At 41.5% G+C, this 17,211-nt stretch overlaps 1 protein-coding gene and 2 non-coding genes across 3 annotated transcripts in view; 2 read left to right on the forward strand and 1 right to left on the reverse strand.

The window, feature by feature from the left end:
• ghrhra (growth hormone releasing hormone receptor a) overlaps window positions 1–9,486 on the reverse strand; it is a 38,582-nt gene extending 29,096 nt beyond the window's left edge. The window contains exons 1-2 of the mRNA XM_072668763.1: window positions 9,430–9,486; window positions 5,965–6,073 (exon numbers count right to left, since the gene is read on the reverse strand). Coding sequence (XP_072524864.1) covers window positions 5,965–6,073; window positions 9,430–9,474 — 154 coding nt within the window. The 5' untranslated portion in view covers window positions 9,475–9,486. The remainder of the gene's footprint in view (window positions 1–5,964; window positions 6,074–9,429) is intronic.
• Window positions 9,487–15,700: 6,214 nt separating this feature from the next.
• Window positions 15,701–15,783, forward strand: trnal-uaa (transfer RNA leucine (anticodon UAA)). Its single transcript has one exon. It is a non-coding gene; the product is annotated as a tRNA-Leu (tRNA).
• Window positions 15,784–16,995: 1,212 nt separating this feature from the next.
• Window positions 16,996–17,078, forward strand: trnal-uaa (transfer RNA leucine (anticodon UAA)). Its single transcript has one exon. It is a non-coding gene; the product is annotated as a tRNA-Leu (tRNA).
• Window positions 17,079–17,211: the final 133 nt, after the last annotated feature.

Genomic DNA, 17,211 nt, shown 5'->3' on the forward strand with positions numbered 1-17,211 from the left:
CGGGAGGCAGTCTGCGCTTCACAGACACGTCTCTGTCCCGGCTGAAGGGAACTTGTGTCATTTCTAAAGCCTGCAGTTAAAACAGGGTCAGGTCTGCTTTAGGGAGACATTTTTCTGGCGGATCTTTTGATGGCTCGATTGGCATGTTCTGAAGAGCCACCGGCAGTAAATGAACAAATGCCAAGAACAAAGAGGCATCAACCTAAAGGCACTTTAGATTAATGTTGATGCTACACTAGAGCTGGGCAATATGATGATTTTCTTATCGTATTGTGATCAATTTTGTTATGGTGATAGATGATATACTTTTCTAAGCACATGGACGAGACTGTTAGTGCTTAATAAACACTGATCAGCTGCAGGTTTCATTACTAACAGTGTAATTAGACTGGATTTCATTATATGCAGAGCAGCAGATGTTGAGTATAAATCACTGTGTTCAGTACAGGAGAGGATCTGAATAGTAGTTTATAAGAACTGATGTATTTAGTAATCTGTGATTACATGTATCGTGATAAACGTCTTTAAATATAATTATATGGTATTTTTACCATATCGCCCAGCCCTATGCTACACCCATATATTGTATAAAGCCATAAAGCGGTAATGCTCTTTGAGATTCATGACTTGTACCAGGTTAAGAGTGGCATAACTGTGCTGTCAACAGGAGGGTATAAGTTCAAATAATGTATGCATTGTTTTTGTTCTTTATCAAATAATAGGAAAACTTGTATTTAATGACGTCTTCCACTGTAAATCCTAAGATTTTCCAGACTGGCCGAGTGGTTGTGGCATTGGTTCAAATCCCATTCCTGGTAGCAGTTCTTCTGTTCTGCTATAATTAATAATATACCGAATGTTTAAACCCAACTGCCCTCAGCTTTAGGTAAGCAGTAACATATCACTTGGGTGAAGATTAGAGAGGTGAACCAATAATCAGAATGTCATAGGTTTCAATTCCAGGGCTGACTGGATTTTCCTAGTTATACTCATGAGCAAGACTTACTAACCAGCATCCCTAATATACAAAATTGAACTCATATAAACACATCACAGTTTAGAACAGGAGGGCATTAGTTAAAATCCCCAAATCCTGGCACTTGTGCATTGTATATGTGTTTAATTATCCACTCCTATATCGATGCCTCAAAAGATTTTCTAAACCAGGATGGCTGGGTAGTTGGATCGCATTGGATCGCGACTTTAATAGATCAATGTATGCATAGGTTCAAATCCCATTCCTGATAGCAGTTTATTCATTCTGATTTGACTTAAAATTCAATACAATTAAAGTTTAAACCCATACACTTAGCTAAGCAATGATATTTCACTTGACTGAAAGTGAATTCAGTAGTCAGAAGGTCATGGGTTTCAATCCCACAGCTGACTGGGTGGTTCTAGTTGAACACTCTGCAATTCATTGTTGAAGTATTCTCTTAAACCTTGAACATTTTGATTTACAGTTTGCAGTAAATGCCATTCCACCTTCAATGAAGCACAGCTCTCTGTTTATACTAAATACTGTAGCAAGCATGTCCTTCTGCTTCCATATTTTGGGTCTAGGAAAACACCCCCAGAGTCTCTACCTGCCTTCTAACACAATTAACATCTGCCATCTGGGTCAATTAGCCCATTCGCCAGCGTTCCTCCTGTCTCTCAGCCCGGATGTCCACGCCCACCAACTCACTTCTATTCATAGCGCCTTAATTCATACAGCCAGTCTACTGGGAGAGATGAAATCGGCGTGAGTCGCAACTCATTTCAGATTAACAATGCCTCTGTAAATCACTTTGGAGATTAGGCCTGACAGTTAAGACCCTTTCACCGGGAGAATTTCCCACTGGCTCCTCTCAAGCTGCCTGTCTTTTTTACCTCAGAGGAGCATTCACTCCGCTTGAGTCCTCTGAATTGAGACTAGCATCAAACAGAGCAGCTTCTCAGACATTCACGCCGTTGTGTAATGCAAATTCCAACACAATCTATTTTCTGTCTGGAGCCATGAAATAATAGAAGGGAGTGGAGAAATCGACTGTGCTGTGATTGCATCAACTCGCTGTAGTCAAAAACAGATTTGAAAAGCTCCTCATGATGTTGGCTGTCACTTTTTACTACCAATATGTACACTCAGGCTTACAGTTTGTGAAATTCAAGGGTTGTACTGGGCTAAGAGGCCTCCACTTGAAGAAGGCCTGCCTGATCTGGACAATACAGCCAAAATATTGCGATTATATATTGTATATACTGTGATTATGTGTAGTGTTTATTACACTTATGAATCAGCAAAGCTTTCTGAGCATTATCTTTTAATAACATCAGTTCCACTTCCATTACACTGACCAAATGTAGATTACCAAGAAACTTCACAATGGCAACCGATGTGGCTGTTTTTTGAGTTTTTTGGGGGTGGGTGCTGTTGACAGGAGGGCATTAGTTCAAATCCCAAAACACTGGTGAGTCATTCTTAGGAATGGCTGCCCTTTGTGAAGACAAGAAAAGTGACCGTTCAACCCCGTCACATTCAGAAATGTTACAGGGTTGAGTGTGACGGGGTTGTAGGTTTTTGCACTAGAATGACTAATGCTTTTCTGTATCAGCAAACACTGCTGTTCTCCTGTCAGATATTTCTGTACTTGCCACTATCCCACATATTTTTATGGGATTTTTTTTCTTATTCATTAAGATCGCGAGTAGGAACATGGTTGAAACATCTGAAGGTACAATTAGGAAACATAACTTAACCTCTATTTGAACTACTCGGTCAAAGAGACTTTGATGATGCCAATTCCTCTAAATTAATTGATTGATCAGAGAGATCAAACCATTGTTTTTACATGGGGGGTTAATAAGCGACTGAGGGAAATAAAAAAATAATAAAGAAAAAAAACATATACAAAAGATATGTATATTTATTTTTTTACAATTTCTTTTTTTTATTTACAATTTTTTTATTAGTCAACTTAAATGTGATGTCAGGGGATGGGGGTGTACCAAATGCTGATATTAGTCAGATAAAATAAGCTTGAAATGTTTACGTTATTGCCTTTTTTAAACCTTGACACATTTTAACATGTGAATCAATGATGTACTGTTACATTTTAGTACATTTTATTTATAGTACATGCATTTTATTTTTCACTGTTACATTGATTTCCCTTATTGGTCATGTTAATCATCTGTTTTAGGGACACCAATAACCTGAGAGTAATTTAAAAGGCACCAAATCTGCACTAGAATTGCACCGGCACAATCGCACTAGCATTGTATTTATTTCTTATCAAACATATGTTGTCACTGTTGCGCTAAAAACTTGTATCTCCAAAATAACAATTTTACAGGAGAATGAAAACACCTTTTTAACTTATCTTATTTTAAAAAATGTCATTCAAAAGTCATTTTGGAGCATTTCTATTGGTCTGTTTATCATGACATTTTGATACAATATAAAGAACAACTGCCAGAATTATGTATTATTATAATGTCAAAAAGTTAAAAACGGTACAAGAGTTTGCATGACAGCGATGATACATAATATTTTGCAAAGGAAGGAGGAACTCGAAGAAACTCGGCTTCAGCTGGTGAAAACAGCAGCGGGAATCCCTCCTAGCTGTTTTCACACTGAACGTGGAAAATTCACCGCTGTACTGTCTACTGCGGTAAACGGCCTGCACGCCGTGCATCAACCAAGTCTCTGTGCAGCCAATCGGAGAGCAGTGGGTGTCTGGTAGTTCCCTCTAACATGGAGGAAAGGCTAGTTTTAGCTGTTTCTGAACACAAGTTGTACAACACCAGTCTGGAAACCTTTATCCCGGAGGCAGGTGTCGGCCCAAGACGGCTTTCCAGGTTTGTAGTTACCAGCGTTGAAACTACCTAAGAAGAGAGGCCTCTGAAGTAAACCTGCAAGCTAACGAGCTGTCTCCAAATAGCCAGGACACATTTGCAGACCCTCAGACCCTGCTACTGAGAGCACCTCCCACTTTTGCGGCCAACCGACAAGCACCGCACATGCCGCAAGTGGTGTGGACAGCAGCTTACCGCGTTCAGTGTGAAGATAGCTTGAGGCAGAGCAGGGGTGAGAGTTTGGAAGAGAAGGAGGAGCAGGGGTGAGGGAAGAGGAGAGGAGAGGTTCAACAGGGAATTTGGGTGTGGTCCTTCCCCCTTCAAATAATGACCCATTCCAGTACCATAACTTTTAAGCTCTTTTTATCGAAGATGGCCAAGTAAGGCGTTGTACCTGCAATTGATTAAAGTTCTCAAAGATCTCGAGCAGATTTATCTACACTATACAGCTGATCTGCTTAGAAATCATTGCTTCAGCACCTTCCCATGAGCGCCCACTATAAGTATGTATCTCAGGTCTTCACTAAGCCAATCTGACATGTGTCGACACCGCTGTCCATGGGAATCAACCATAATCAACCATATACTACAACAGAAGCAGACAGAGCTGATGGAGGATTCCTTTAACCATGTCCTGAAAGCTGTGGGATCCCACAGTGCTAGCCTAGCTCAAATTGATTCACCCTCTATCCTGAGAATGCAGCATCCCGTCATGTTCAATTAAACTAACACAGTTAAGACTCTCTCATCATGCCCAAATGTACATAATCGGGTGGAGTGAACTGGGGCAAAGCGCTTGCTTGGTGACATATCTGTTACACTGGCACACATACAGCCACTGTTTAGATCTTCAGGTCTTCTATAATCCACTTCCTCATTCCACATCACTGGTGGCTTTTAGGAAGATCACATTCTGTACCTAGCCAAGCCTTAGAGATCACAGCAGTGCTTTCAGAACTGTAGCACAACAGGGTAAGGTAAGGCAAGGCAAGGCAAAGTAGGCCACATGACCATGGTATCAGAAGGGATCTCCAAGCTAGCTCATAGGCAGGGGGTGGGAAGGGAAGCATGATGTAACGGTCTAGTGTCATTTTGTCCCGTCCACTAGTGCATGGTGACATCAACAAAACATCAAAAGACTTACACTGCATGTCCAAATGTTTGTGGACACCTCTTCTAATGAATGCATTCAGCTACTTTAAGTTGCAGCCATTGCTGCAAAAGACTTACACTGCATGTCCAAATGTTTGTGGACACCTCTTCTAATGAATGCATTCAGCTACTTTAAGTTGCAGCCATTGCTGACAAAGTTGTGCAAATGCACACACACCATGCACCGCTTGTCTAGTCCCTGTAGAGAAGTATTTCCAATAGAATAGGACCCTCTGGCGCTGATACACATGAACCTATTGGCACCATGCAGCCTAATGCCAGGCGTGGGCTAGAGGGGTATAAAGCCCCCCAGGCATTGAGCATTGATAAATACTCCATCATCCTCATGTAGCGCCATCTGCAGGATCCTGAGGTTACTACCAACTTAAACATTCATTTTTGTACACACACACACACACATATATATATATATATATATATATATATATGTATATATAGGTCAATTTTCACTTGTTGACATAATGTGAATTTGGTAGTTGTTCTTTACATTGTCTCCGAATTACATCATGAATGGACCAATAGAAATGCTCCAAACTTACTTGGAATAAAATCTTTTCACATTGACTCCCATTGAAAGTTAAGAAGGTTTTCCCCTCTCCTGTAAAGTTGCTGTTTTTGTGTAACAGCAGAATCTCTCTCTCTCTCTCTCTCTCTCTCTCTCTTTATCTTTCTCTCTAATTTTGTCTATAAATCCTAAATCAAATTGACCCAAATTGACCCAAAATGCCAAAAACAAAACTATTAAATCTTGACCCCTACTACTACTGCATGGAGATGATTCACCATTATGTCACTATCTTGTCTACGTCCTGCAGATCCAAGTAGACAAGAACATGCGACCCTCCCAGTTCTCTCTGCAGGGGTTTAACCAAGATAGGACTTTACAAACAGGACCACCGGTGACACGGGGCTAACTGAGACTTCACATGCAAAACAAGAGGATTGAGCACGTACCCTGTGGTTCAGTCTGGTTCCTGCTCTCTCTCCATCTGGTCTGATTGCAGAGCTCCTGGGCCCTCATGTGCTGGGAGATAATGGCACAGTCCGGGTGAATGGCCTGCACCTGAAGGCACAATCAAAAGATCAAATCGAGACGTCTTCAGACCTACTGAAGCCTTTTCCAAAGGTGGCCCAATTCTGAGAAGCTTTGATAGATTTCTAAAATTAGCCACTGGTTCACAGATCTCTCCTCTGTCTGATCTCAATGCCTCGGTTTCATGTTAATCAGATTTCTTCACTCCTAGAATAAAAACTTCCTAAATGGTTCTTGGTTAAATGTGTGGTTCTAGGGAAAACTGTATTGGTTTGGAACAATGGTCACCAGCCCTGGTCCTGTGCTAAAAACGTCCATATACTTTTGACAATTGTGGAACCCCTTTTGGGGGTTGTGTTGAACCAAGTTCTAAGGGCTTTTAGAACTGTTTTTGCCATTTAACCAAGCAAACATTCAACATGCAAATTATGGTTCTATCTAGAACCACTACTTTTATGACTCTAAAGAACCCTTTATTTAAAGAGTTCTATGTGGTTCTTCTTCTTCATCATGCTATTTGGGAGTGTTTCCTTTTGAGTCTTGGTCCCTATGAGCGGTTCTTTTTTACACTCCTAGAGAGTTTCTACTACTGAGTCTTGGTTCTACTAAGTGGTTCCTTCTCATGCTGATAGGGAGTTTCTCCTATTGGGTCACGGGTCCTCTCTGCAGTTCCTTCCTCATGTTCTCTGAGAGTGATTTTTGTTTTGGTTCTTTGGTTCTTTCACATGTTCCTTTTGGGTCTTGGTTCCTCTCATTGGTTCCTTAAGCTCTAGAGACATTTCTTTGGAGTCTAAGTTCATTTCAGTGGTTCCTTCTTCATGGTTTTAGGGGGTGTTTAAGAAGGTTCTCCTCATCTTCTAGGACAGACTGTTTTCTTATGAGTTTGGGTTCTTCTGAATGGTTCTTTACCATACTCTTAGAGTACCTCCTTTTGGGTCCTTATCACAATGAGTGGTTCTTTAAGTTTTTCCTTTTGAGTGTTGGTTCTGTTGGGTGGAGTGGTTCTCTCCCGTGCTCTTTGAGAGTTTCTCTTTTGAGATCTTGGTCCCTGTGTGAGTGGTTCTTTCTTACGCTCCTAGAGAGTTTCTACTACTGAGTCTTGGTTCTACTAAGTGGTTCCTTCTCATGCTGATAGGGAGTTTCTCCTGTTGGGTCGTGGGTCCTCTCCACAGTTCCTCACGCTCCATTCAGTGGTTTCTTCTTTATGTTGTTAGGAGGTGTTTAAGAAAGGTCTTCCTCATGTTCTCTGAAAGAGATTTCTCTTTTGGTTCTTTCACATGCTTCTATTGGGTCTTGGTTCTTCTCATTGGTTCCTTAAGCTCTAGAGACATTTCTTTGGAGTCTAAGTTCATTTCAGTGGTTCCTTCTTCATGTTTTAGGAGATTCTCCTAAACAGTTTGGGTTCTTCTGAATGGTATCTCCTTTTGGGTCCTGGTCACAATGAGTGGTTCTGCTGGGTGGAGTGGTTCCTTCTTGTGCTCTTTGAGAGTTTCTCTTTTGAGTCTTGGTCCCTATGAGTGGTTCTTCCTCATGCTGTTAAAGATATTTGTTGGTTCTGGTGAGTGGTTCTTCCTCCTTTCTCTATTTGGGTCTTGGTTCCTCTCATTGGTTCCTCATGCTATAGAGACATTTCAGTGGTTTCTTCTTCTTCCTACATTCAAGGAAGTTTCTCTTTTTGAGTCTTGGTTCCTTTAAGTGGTTCTTCCTCATGTTCTAAGAGAGTTTCTTCGTATGAGTTTTGGTTCCTCTGAGTGGGTTCTTCCTCATGCTCTTAGGAAGTGTCTGTTTGTGAGCATTGTTTTTCTCATGCTCCTAGAGAGGTTCTCCTGTTGGGTGTTGGACTTGCATTTCTGCAAAATATCTCTTGATAAAAAGCTCTTTAAATATAAATCTGAATTAAATTCATGTTCAGAGACTCAAGTGAGACGAGTGATCAGATTCTATGCATGATTCACTGCGCTGTAGCAAAGCGTCCCATAAGAAAGGGAGAGGACGTTGTAGGTGCTGATTAAGAGTATAGTCCAATTCATCCATTGGACTATACTTTAAAAGGCGACTATCACCAAACAGCATCATTCATCATTCTCAGATAAAATCATCTGCAAAGACCACGGCTGATTAAAGAGGATCATAGAATCGTAATCAATTGACAGAATCAAAGAAGGAACAAACTGTTTTCCTAAGCTCAGAAGGAAGGTTCTGGATGACACTACAACTCAAATACAGAGAATTTAACTGAGCCTACAGTTATAGCTTCACCCTTTTCACATAGATCTTGTGCATATACAGTATAATTATTATTATAACAATTATAATATATATATATATAACAAATATATAATTATTATATTTATATAATTACATTCCAAATTAAATACAGTGCCTTTAAAAATTAGACAGACAGAAAAATAGAAAAATAGACTGAGTTATATAGATAGACAGATAGATACACACAGACAGATTCAACTTACCAATGCTCTCTCTCTCTCTCTCTCTCTCTCTCTCTATATATATATATATATATATATATATATATATATATATATATATAGTACATAACATTGTGTATATATAGATCCCATATGTGTATATGTATCACTATATATATATATATATATATATATATATATATATATATATATATACATAGTAACCAATATCTTATTATATTTTTCCTAGATTATTATATAAATTAAATATACATTTCATTACCTTTCATTGTGCACTGATGACAATAAAAGTTATCAGAAAAAAGTCTCTATGTTGTTCTATCTATCTATCTATTTCTCTCTCTCTCTCTCTCTCTTTATATATATATATATATATATATATATATATATATATATATATATATATGGAGAGATATATAGATAGATAGATATTTAGAAAGATAGCTTTCTATACATTTGTTAAATAAATAAATAAATAAATATGTATTGTTGAATGATCTCTGTGTACAATATAACCCACATAGACAGACAATCATAGAGTTTTATGATTTTTTACTTTCTTTTTAAATACCTTATTTACTATTTGATAACCTGTTCTTTACATTTAACCTTTATTGCTAGAAATAATTAGTTAATCATCAAGACATCTGCATATATATATATATATATATATATATATATACATACACACACACACACACACATATATATATATATATACATACACACACACACACACACACACACACATATATATATATATATATATATATATATATATATATATATATATATATATATATATATATAAAGAGAGAGAGAGAGAGAGGATACAGGAGTCTATTTATAGTTATTTCATGCAAATGACAAAGTCAGAATGAAATGTAAAGATTAATGATGATTCATTTTAAAAGTTAAAACCACAGGAGAACTCACAGATCCCCAAAAAGTAGCGAGGATCCAGAGACGAAGCGCGTCCATGTTCAGCAGTCCAGTGATGCCCGGGTCTGTGGTGCTCTGGTTTCAGGCTATTCTGGGCTGTCCGAGGCAATAAATCCAGTCTCGCGCGCGAACGCAGAGCGCAGACCCTCGCGCGGACGGCTCGGCGCGCGCGGACCTGCGGAGCATCTTTACGAGTGAATCCCAGCTGAAGCCTGAAGAGGATCACAGCGCCCCAGCGGTGATGATGCAGCTCGCGCACATGTAAAGGATAGCGTGCACGCGCATATACTGTAAGGGGGGTTCTGGCCAACGCGCGTCCACATGCCTGCGGCCATGCTGTGGCAGTAAGTCAGGGGCTGTTAGCTAAACAACCAGTAGACAGTGAGAGCCTGCTCCTGTCACTCAGTATATCCCAGTATACACATCCCAGCTGAAGAACACAGCCTGGACAGCTCACGCTGGTCAAGCTGGTCAGGCTGGCCAGGCTGGTCGACCAGCATAGGGTATGTGATGGTTTAGCTGGTCTACCAGCATTAACAATCTGGCCAAGTTAGTTAACAACCAGTATGGCCAGCACGACCAAGCTAGTTGACCCACATAATCCAGGTGGTTACCAGTATGACCAGTTTGACCAAGCTGGTTCACCAGTATGACCAGCATGACCAAAGTGGTTGACTGAGCTAGTTGATCAGCATGACGAATGTGCTTCACCAGTATGACCAGCATGGCAAAGCTGGTTGCCCAGCATGACCTTGACGGTTGATCAGGTGGCAAAGGTGGCCGGTGCTTGGAGAAACAACCAATATGACCAGCATGACCACACTGATCCACCAGTATAACCAGCTTGACCAAACTGGCTAGGTCGTCCCCTTTCAAATGAACGAAGGAGTTGGCACGGGTGGCCGGTGACTGGAGAAACCTCTGGACCTACGGATGATCAGGACCTACGGATGGCTACCTTCCCAGAATTCTCTGGTGCATTTGCGGTCCCAGATCTATCGTGGACGTCGTCAGGATGGCACGAAGACTTCAGCCCTTATTAAATGGACTACTGCTCGATCTGAACCCACTGTAATGAAAAAGGTTCATTCAAAGGTAAAATAACAGGGTGGTAAAGGGGCTTGTCAAACTGCATCTCAGCGTTTGCACCCCAGCCAAAGTTACACACTTACTATTTATACACCAACAAGTTTGAACAAATAAATATTAAAATATTAAATACTGAACAAATTGAGTAGTAGTACTTGAGTATTATTAGGTAGTGTCTGGCACTCTGTATCGCGCCCTCCCCCAGGGCAATTCCAAACCGCCGCCCACAGGCCCAAATAAGGACTTCCGTTTGTTTGGTTCATGTGTTCACCTGGGACTGGGGGTACTTAAGGAGCCTCAACTCCATGGTTTAAGGCCGAGAATTGTATCATTTGGAACCTTGAGGTCGCTCGAGAGGTTCCCCGTACGACTAGAGGTGTATTGCGTTCAGGAGCTGGTCACCCTGCTAACCACGTTTTCAGCGAGGCTCGCTCGCTCACTGTCAGGATTCACTGACCACCCAGGCCCCAGCAAGGTGACCCACGCTCGCAGCAGCAAATTGCTGATTCAGTTAAATAAGTGAAGTTAATAATAAGTAATTATTAAAAATATTAATTATTATTAATAATTAAGTAATTATTAATAATAATAATAATACTTACCCAAAAATAAATACGTAAACAATTTAAATATTCCCACCATAAAACTACATGTAAAACTGTTATTTTAATCATTTAATATATTAATAATATAATAGTTTTTAACATAAAAAATATTGGCGATATCACTTAGCTGAGTCTGTAGGCTTGTGCTATCGATGCTATCGATAAATAAAGCCGATGCTAGCGTAACTGATGGCTTTGCTAGCACTAGTTTAACTAATGGCTTTGCGCCAGTGGTCTAATATGAATTGTTGGCCGGTTATGCTAGGCTATGAGCTGTCATTACGAATCGCCATCACTCCACTCAAATAAGCAAAATATACTGCCTCTGACTGAAAACGTTAGCAGGGGCATTATGGGAAATGTAGTGCAGTTTTTTTTTAAGTGGTGCACAACAACATTTTACCGGGGCACGTTCCGTCCCCCTCAATAAGCTGAGTCTAATAACACACCTGTTTGGAAATCTGAACCCACTGTAATGAAAAAGGTTCATTCAAAGGTAAAATAACAGGGTGGTAAAGGGGCTTGTCAAACTGCATCTCAGCGTTTGCACCCCAGCCAAAGTTACACACTTACTATTTATACACCAACAAGTTTGAACAAATAAATATTAAAATATTAAATACTGAACAAATTGAGTAGTAGTACTTGAGTATTATTAGGTAGTGTCTGGCACTCTGTATCGCGCCCTCCCCCAGGGCAATTCCAAACCGCCGCCCACAGGCCCAAATAAGGACTTCCGCCTCGTTTTTGTTCATGTGTTTGGTTCACGTGTATCGATTCATGTTCGTTTGGTTCATGTGTTCACCTGGGACTGGGGGTACTTAAGGAGCCTCAACTCCATGGTTTAAGGCCGAGAATTGTATCATTTGGAACCTTGAGGTTGCTCGAGAGGTTCCCCGTACGACTAGAGGTGTATTGCGTTCAGGAGCTGGTCACCCTGCTAACCACGTTTTCAGCGAGGCTCGCTCGCTCACTGTCAGGATTCACTGACCACCCAGGCCCCAGCAAGGTGACCCACGCTCGCAGCAGCAAATTGCTGATTCAGTTAAATAAGTGAAGTTAATAATAAGTAATTATTAAAAATATTAATTATTATTAATAATTAAGTTATTATTAATAATAATAATAATAATACTTACCCAAAAATAAATACGTAAACAATTTAAATATTCCCACCATAAAACTACATGTAAAACTGTTATTTTAATCATTTAATATATTAATAATATAATAGTTTTTAACATAAAAATTATTGCCGATATCACTTAGCTGAGTCTGTAGGCTTGTGCTATCGATGCTATCGATAAATAAAGCCGATGCTAGCGTAACTGATGGCTTTGCTAGCACTAGTTTAACTAATGGCTTTGCGCCAGTGGTCTAATATGAATTGTTGGCCGGTTATGCTAGGCTATGAGCTGTCATTACGAATGGCCATCACTCCACTCAAATAAGCAAAATATACTGCCTCTGACTGAAAACGTTAGCAGGGGCATTATGGGAAATGTAGTGCAGTTTTTTTTTAAGTGGTGCACAACAACATTTTACCGGGGCACGTTCCGTCCCCCTCAATAAGCTGAGTCTAATAACACACCTGTTTGGAAACACCTGCCTCATATTGTGTAGCTCCGCTCGTGCTGCCTAAACAGTTGTCCAGCGCATGACCACTGCATGTTTACTTGAATCCCCTACTTATATATTGTTCTGCAGGGAACTGACACCATGCTGTTCCACCAACACCTCAAACACCACTTGGTAGACCTCACATTTCACAGGTGTGCAGGCTGTGGAGAACCCGTTAGAACCGGTTGAACTGGACTCAAAGTCATGTCTGATGGCTTTAGCAGTGTAATGATACCGAGGGCTGAGGCGAAGGCTTTGATGTTCATGACAAAACCTTGCCAATGCCGTGATAAGTCCACCACTGGAAACACCCTGATCAGCACTTGACTTTGATCTTTACAAGCCTTCGCGCTTGTGAGCAATGTGAGTAAACTTAAAAGCTCCAGATAATGTCCGTATCACTGGAACCAAAGGCTGACAGAATTCAGGCCTCAACACGACTGCTACCACTTATTCAGTGTTATTAAGACAGAGTAACTGTCTCTACTGTCCAGAGAAGGCTTCCTATTAGAATGCTTGGAGGAGCATTGCTGTGAGGATGTTCACTGATCACCACCCCACCTCATCAGCACCATCCATCATTCCAGAGAACACAGGAACTCCACTGCTCCATAGCTCAATACTGGGGGGCTTTATACCCCTGTAACCCATGCCTGGTATTAGGCATGGTGTCAATAGGTTATTGGCAGTACTTCTCTGAAGGGACTAGTTAAGCTGTGTGTGTGCATTTGTCAGCAATGGGTGCAACGTAATGTAGGTGGATGGGTTCATTAGAAGGGGTGTCCACAAACATTGGCCTGCAAGATTAACCCCCTAACACTCCAAGGCTTATTACACACTAAGGCCTATTACTCTACAGGGACGTCTGCACAAACTGGTGGGGCTATTCGTCCGGCCCCCCAGCAGACCAAAGGCTTTTCAGTGGGTTAACTGGTTAAGATGTGAACTAAGACCGTCTGAGTGGTTTGGTTTAATGGCTGTAAAAGAACCTTATAGAAAGTTATTATTATAAGGCATGGTTGCAGATACACTGCCTGACACCTGTGTTACGTGTTACGATTTGTGGAAACCGCACTCCTATTGGTCTTGGATAGTAAACAACATCACCATATTTGTGTTGTAGTTATGGGGACCCCTGTTTCCATTCTCCACCCCTGTAAAGAAATTGGAGGAACCATTTTGACTCATTTTACATTTACATTTAAGACATTTAGCAGACGCTCTTCTCCAGAGCGACTTACAAAAGTGCTTTACTGTTTACCCAAGAATAACCTCAGCTAGTTTGAATAGACTAATAATTTAAAGATAATCTCTAATCTTAGACTCTACTAAACACAAGTCAGTAAGGAGACCACTCCCCCACACCCAAGTTCTCTCAGAAGAGGAGGGTCTTCAGTCTGGGTTTGAAGACAGTGAGTGTTGGACTCTGCTGTTCGGACACCCAGGGGAAGTTCGTTCCACCACTTTGGTGCAGGACAGAAAAAAGCCTGGACGCTTGTCTTCTGTGGATTTTGAGGGATGGCGGGTCGAGCCGAGCCGTACTTGAAGCTCGAGAGGCTCTTGGTGCGGATTGGCTTTTGACCATTGCCAATCAAGCCCAAGCCCATTACTCCAAACCCCACTCTGAATTACCGCTAACATCTCAACCACTGAATTGTGCAGATACGTAAAAGGAAAATATTGGAATTCCCCTTTAAGGGAAGTGTCTGAAGAGTAATCTAGTAATGGACTTTTCAAGATGCTAAACTCCAGCTAAGCTAAAGCAGCTCACCCCAGATTCCAGAAATGTCTTGGCTATTGACGGCATTTGGAGAAACGTTCGTACATTCTGTCTTTTCTGGCCAGCGTGTCACTTTAAACCCCCATTGACTTGATCTTACTTCCATAAATCCCATAAATCCCTCTACAGGATAAATTATGAGCATTATTTTCTCTACAAATAAACATATCGAAAACAAATAAGCAAAATTAGGGTTCCACCCCAGCTCCTTCAGCCCAGAACAGGCCAGGCATTCATTACAGCTGTCTAATGAGACTGCAAAGGCTGCGATCAATAATGGATGAGTGCTAGTTTAGCTTGTCAGAAGTTAGCGCTCTCGGATGCAGATGGATCTCTCTGTAAAGATAAGCAGATGCACAGTGGCCTCGCAACTAATGGTGGTTCCACAGTCACAACAGAAATCTTTAAGATGGGAAATGTTGGAAAGTCGTTCTTTGGCAGAGCACCGCTAGCTAACAAGTTCTAGAAAGTGGGTGCTCACACTCCCCACTTTTGACACACTTTTGGAAGCTTTACTCCATCATGTTCATGTTCTACTGTTGTGGTCAGGTACACCAGGTACATCAAGAGATACAGGAGAAGGATTCTGTATAGTACTGCACTGTGGATCCAGGATTTATAAAAGGTTCTGTAAAGAACCAAAAATCAACAAGAGGCTTTTCTTGTATATGAAGAATCATCTCACCAGACAAAGAGCCTCAATGTTCATATAGACCTTCTGCCTTTACTAAAGAACCCTTGAAGAACCGTCTTTTTGTAAGAGTTGTGATGATTAGAAATGGCTGTAAAATGTCTTCTGGCTTTTGATGACATCACCAGTGCAACAGTGGGCGGGGCATAATTATTTTAACCCAAGCTAACATAATTCAGCCCCCCCCCCCCCCCGTGATACCCTGTAATGGTGTGACTGGTGTCCTGCTTTGTGCCCAGGGCTGCTAAGAGGGGCTTTGGGGCCCTTTAAAATATATTATGCTGGGCCCCACAACTCTAACAATTCTGCCAAATAACTTTTGTTATAATTTAATACAGAATATGTGTTCTTGTATCTTTTAGGGCCCTTGTCAATCATAGGTCATTGTCTTGAATTGTCCTTATTTCTCCAAACAGCTCCTACTGTCACTTTAGTGTGGATGCCTTATCCAACTGGATGGTCTCTTATGGTCTTTGAGGAACCAGGATGGCCGAGTGGTTAAGGCGTTGGACTTAAGATCCAATGGATGAATATCCGCGTGGGTTCGAACCCCACTCCTAGACCCTCCTCTACAGCTTTAGTTCTGACCTGTAAGTGGAAATATTGAGGGACACTGTTTTCCCTTAGAAGTGTTATGACGCCGTTCCCTTTTGTCACATGTATCAACACCAGTAGGAGGGTCTAGGTAGCTCATAGGCCATAGGCAGTCCTACTCCTGGAGATCTACCACCTCGTGTTGAGTGACTTGAGAGACAGCTGTGTCCTAGTGTGGATGCCCTTACATTTTCTGTATGAATCCTGGGCGGCTGACTTAAGATCTCATGGATGAATACTCCTAAAGGAGTATGTACTCCGGTATTCAACAGTATATTTCTACTCCCAGAAAGAGGCTTGTAAACATTCAAATGGTGCTTCGAGGTGTCATGGTCCTGCACCCCTAAAAAGAGGTTCCTCAGTGGTTCTTTAGCAAAGGCAGTAACCTGAAGCCACACTGGCTCTCTAGCTTGTGTGATTCTGGAAGTAGTTGGGTGGAATCTTACCGGGATGACTGCGTGATTAAGCTGTTGGATTCAATGGACAAATGCTTGTGTGGATCCCATTCCAGGTAAATGTTGTGCTTCAGCTTAGCCGCGCATGTTCATTATGGGTGTTAGCTCAGGGCCTTAGATGGCACATGAACTAAACTTCTGATTCTGTTCCAACCTTGGCCACACCTTTTGCACAGGTAACTTGGCCTTGCACCACCCTAGTGTGTATGTCTTATCCGGTTGGGCCCTCAAGAGTTGTGGGTTTAAACCCCACTCCTGGTGTATACTGCTTTCATTCTGACATATAACTAGACAAGTTAAGGGACAGATGCTTCCATGGTTACTTTCTGCATGTATCAACACCTGCAACGGGGTGTTGATAATTGGTGCCCAGCCCTGCTCCTGGTGACCCTGAGTCCCTGATCCAGATACTGAAGACCTAAGGGACATTTGACCATTACAGACAGGTGTGTAGGGTCTGAACTCTACAGGATGGTAGATATACATGATTATACACCCCTACCCCAACTATTCAGCCATCCTGGTTGCTTTTGGAATTTCTATTCCAGTTGGATGTCCTTAGATCCACCGATCACAACTTCTTCACTTCTTCACATGACTCCTAAACGTCAAGTGACCTGAGGCACCTGTCCTGGTGTATTGTAGCCCAGGTGTATAAGCTTGGCCTAGTGTCCCTTGAGCATGGATGCCTTATGCAGTTGCATGCCCTCTGTTGGTCTGTGGGAAACCAGGATGGCCGAGTGGTTAAGGTGTTGGACTTAAGATCCAATGGATGTGCATCCACGTGGGTTCGAACCCCACTCCTGGTAGCTGGTGCTTTAGTTCTGCTGTATAACTAGAAGGTTCCAAGGACAATTGTTGCCCTTTATGTTACAGGTTGTATATCATAGGTGCCCAGTCCTGCTCTGGTGATCCACCACCCAGAGTTTAGCCTTCATTTAA

The sequence above is a fragment of the Salminus brasiliensis genome, chromosome 23, assembly GCF_030463535.1.
Source record: "Salminus brasiliensis chromosome 23, fSalBra1.hap2, whole genome shotgun sequence".
Classification (NCBI taxonomy): Eukaryota; Metazoa; Chordata; class Actinopteri; order Characiformes; family Bryconidae; genus Salminus; species Salminus brasiliensis.